Genomic DNA, 2,312 nt, shown 5'->3' with positions numbered 1-2,312 from the left:
GTGTGTGTGTGTGTGTGTGTGTGTGTGTGTGTGTGTGTGTGTGTGTGTGTGAGTGGTCTTGATATCAGGATGTTTGCAGCAGCAGCTCCTCAGTCAGACGTGATTTAAAGAGTTTATGTTTCAGAACCTGTTTACAGTAACGTGACTCATTATTGGGAGTGCTGCTGCTGCTCTGTGAAAATTTTTATTTATAAACTCAACTTTGTAAATCTTAACATATGGGGTTTTCCTCTGCAGGGGGAAGACGGTTTGCTGGGACCCCCAGGACAACCAGGACGTAAAGGGAACCGGGGTCGAGCGGTGAGTGCAGGTCCAGAGACCCCTCAGGATGGTTGTAGGGGGTATTTGTTGTGTTTTAATGATTTGGGTGAATGCAGGGTAACTCAGGACTGAAGGGAGGATCTGGACTCCCTGGAGATCCAGGATATCCAGGTCACAGGGTGAGTACTGGACCGGGTCTGTGTGCATGTCTATAAAACCTGCTCGTTTTTGTTATCCTGAGGTAAACGTTCAGAAACATGTGAGTCAAAAAAAACATGATGAGGACTCTGTTTTCTTCTTCTCAGGGTCCTCCAGGACGTCCTGGAGAACAGGGCATGACGGTAAGTCCACCTAAGAGAAGTTGTGAGCCGTCAGGCTGCAGATGTTTCACCTGTGCTGTTCTGTGTTTCAGGAGTGTCAGCTGGTCTCCTACATCAGAGACAACTGTGGTAGGTTGTCCACACGCTCCTCAGAACACCAGGAGGAAAAACCTGGCGGTCTCTAAATCCAGCTTTTTCTCTCCTCACAGCTTGTTCTGCAGGTGAGGTCAGCGACCCGCTGAGACCCAGCGGCACCAGATCCTCTTCAGGTTCTGAGACCCTGCTGGTTGTTATCAACACCTGGACCACTTCCTGTCTGTCTGTGTCTCCTTCCTGTCCTCTCTGACCCCTCAGCAAGTCTAGACAGATAGCTGTCCACCCTGAGCCTGGTTCTGGTTCTGCTGGGGGTAACTTCCTGTTAAAAGGGAGTTGTTTCTCTCCACAGTCTCCACTCATGAAGACAAACCCAAGCTTGGACAGATTTCACGAAAATCAAACTTCTTTAGTTTTCTGGATCAGAACTTTTGTTTTATGTTCTGCTGAAGACAGGTTTGTTTTTTTCTGGGTTCAGGTCGCTCAGAGTGCCCAGCCTACCCCACAGAGCTGGTCTTCGGTCTGGACATGTCTAACGATGTGACCCCAGTGGCCTTTGAGAGGCAACGGTCCGCCCTTCTCGCTCTGCTGGAGGACATCAGTGTGGCAGAGAGCAACTGTCCGACAGGCGCTCGGGTCGCTGTGGTCGGGTTCAGCTCCCACACCAAGCACCTGATCCGCTTCCAGGACTATCGCCGCAAGTCCCAGCTGGTGGATGCCATCAAGAATATCGCCCCGGAGAGGACATCCAACAAGAGGCACCTGGGCTCGGCCATGCGCTTCGTGGGTCAGAACGTCTTCAAACGGGTGCGAGCAGGGACCATGATGAGGAAGGTGGCCGTTTTCTTCTCTAGTGGAGCTTCTGAAGACGCTGATGACATCGTGACCGCTGTCATGGAGTACCGGGCCCAGAACATCATCCCTGCAGTCATCTCTCTGAGACAAGCCAACAACATCCGCAAGGCTCTGGAGGTAGGTCCAAATCTCCAACTGCCAGTCTGGGTCCTGCTTCTCTTACATTTTTAATGTTAAACTGAAACCTTTTTATGTTTTGTTGTTTAAATTAGTCAAAATGTATCAAATTTAAGATATTTTAACATTGAAGACATGTGGACATTTGAGACAAGTAGGCATGTGGACATGAGACATGTCAATGTGTGACTCAAATAAACTTATAGACATGTAAGACAAGTGGACAGGTTGACATGTGAGGCAAGTGAGCATATGGGCATGTTAATGTGGACATACAGTATAAGCATCTGGACAAACATGTGGACATGTTGGAATGTGGACATACATGTGGACATGATGAAATGTGGACATACAGTATAAACATGGACATGTTGAAAAGTGGACATACAGTATAAATATGGACATGTTAAATGTGGACATACAGTATAAGCATCTGGACAAACATGTGGACATGTTGGAATGTGGACATACATGTGGACATGATGAAATGTGGACATACAGTATAAACATGGACATGTTGAAAAGTGGACATACTGTATAAATGTGGACATGTTAAATGTGGACATACAGTATAAACATGGACATGTTGAAAAGTGGACATACTGTATAAATGTGGACATGTTAAATGTGGACATACAGTATAAACATGGACATGTTGAAAAGTGG

General features: G+C 47.0%; 1 protein-coding gene across 1 annotated transcript in view; it reads left to right on the top strand.

Moving 5' to 3' along the window:
- Nucleotides 1-2,312, top strand: part of col6a4a (collagen, type VI, alpha 4a) — a gene marked incomplete at its 5' end in the record, with an annotated part of 43,313 nt that overhangs the window by 35,793 nt on the left and 5,208 nt on the right. The window contains 6 exon segments of the mRNA XM_014029402.1: nucleotides 238-300; nucleotides 378-440; nucleotides 567-602; nucleotides 674-710; nucleotides 791-850; nucleotides 1,153-1,646. Coding sequence (XP_013884856.1) covers nucleotides 238-300; nucleotides 378-440; nucleotides 567-602; nucleotides 674-710; nucleotides 791-850; nucleotides 1,153-1,646 — 753 coding nt within the window.

Source organism: Austrofundulus limnaeus, unplaced genomic scaffold, assembly GCF_001266775.1.
Source record: "Austrofundulus limnaeus strain Quisiro unplaced genomic scaffold, Austrofundulus_limnaeus-1.0 Scaffold898, whole genome shotgun sequence".
Taxonomy (NCBI): Eukaryota; Metazoa; Chordata; class Actinopteri; order Cyprinodontiformes; family Rivulidae; genus Austrofundulus; species Austrofundulus limnaeus.
This window is presented reverse-complemented; position numbering and strand designations above follow the sequence as displayed.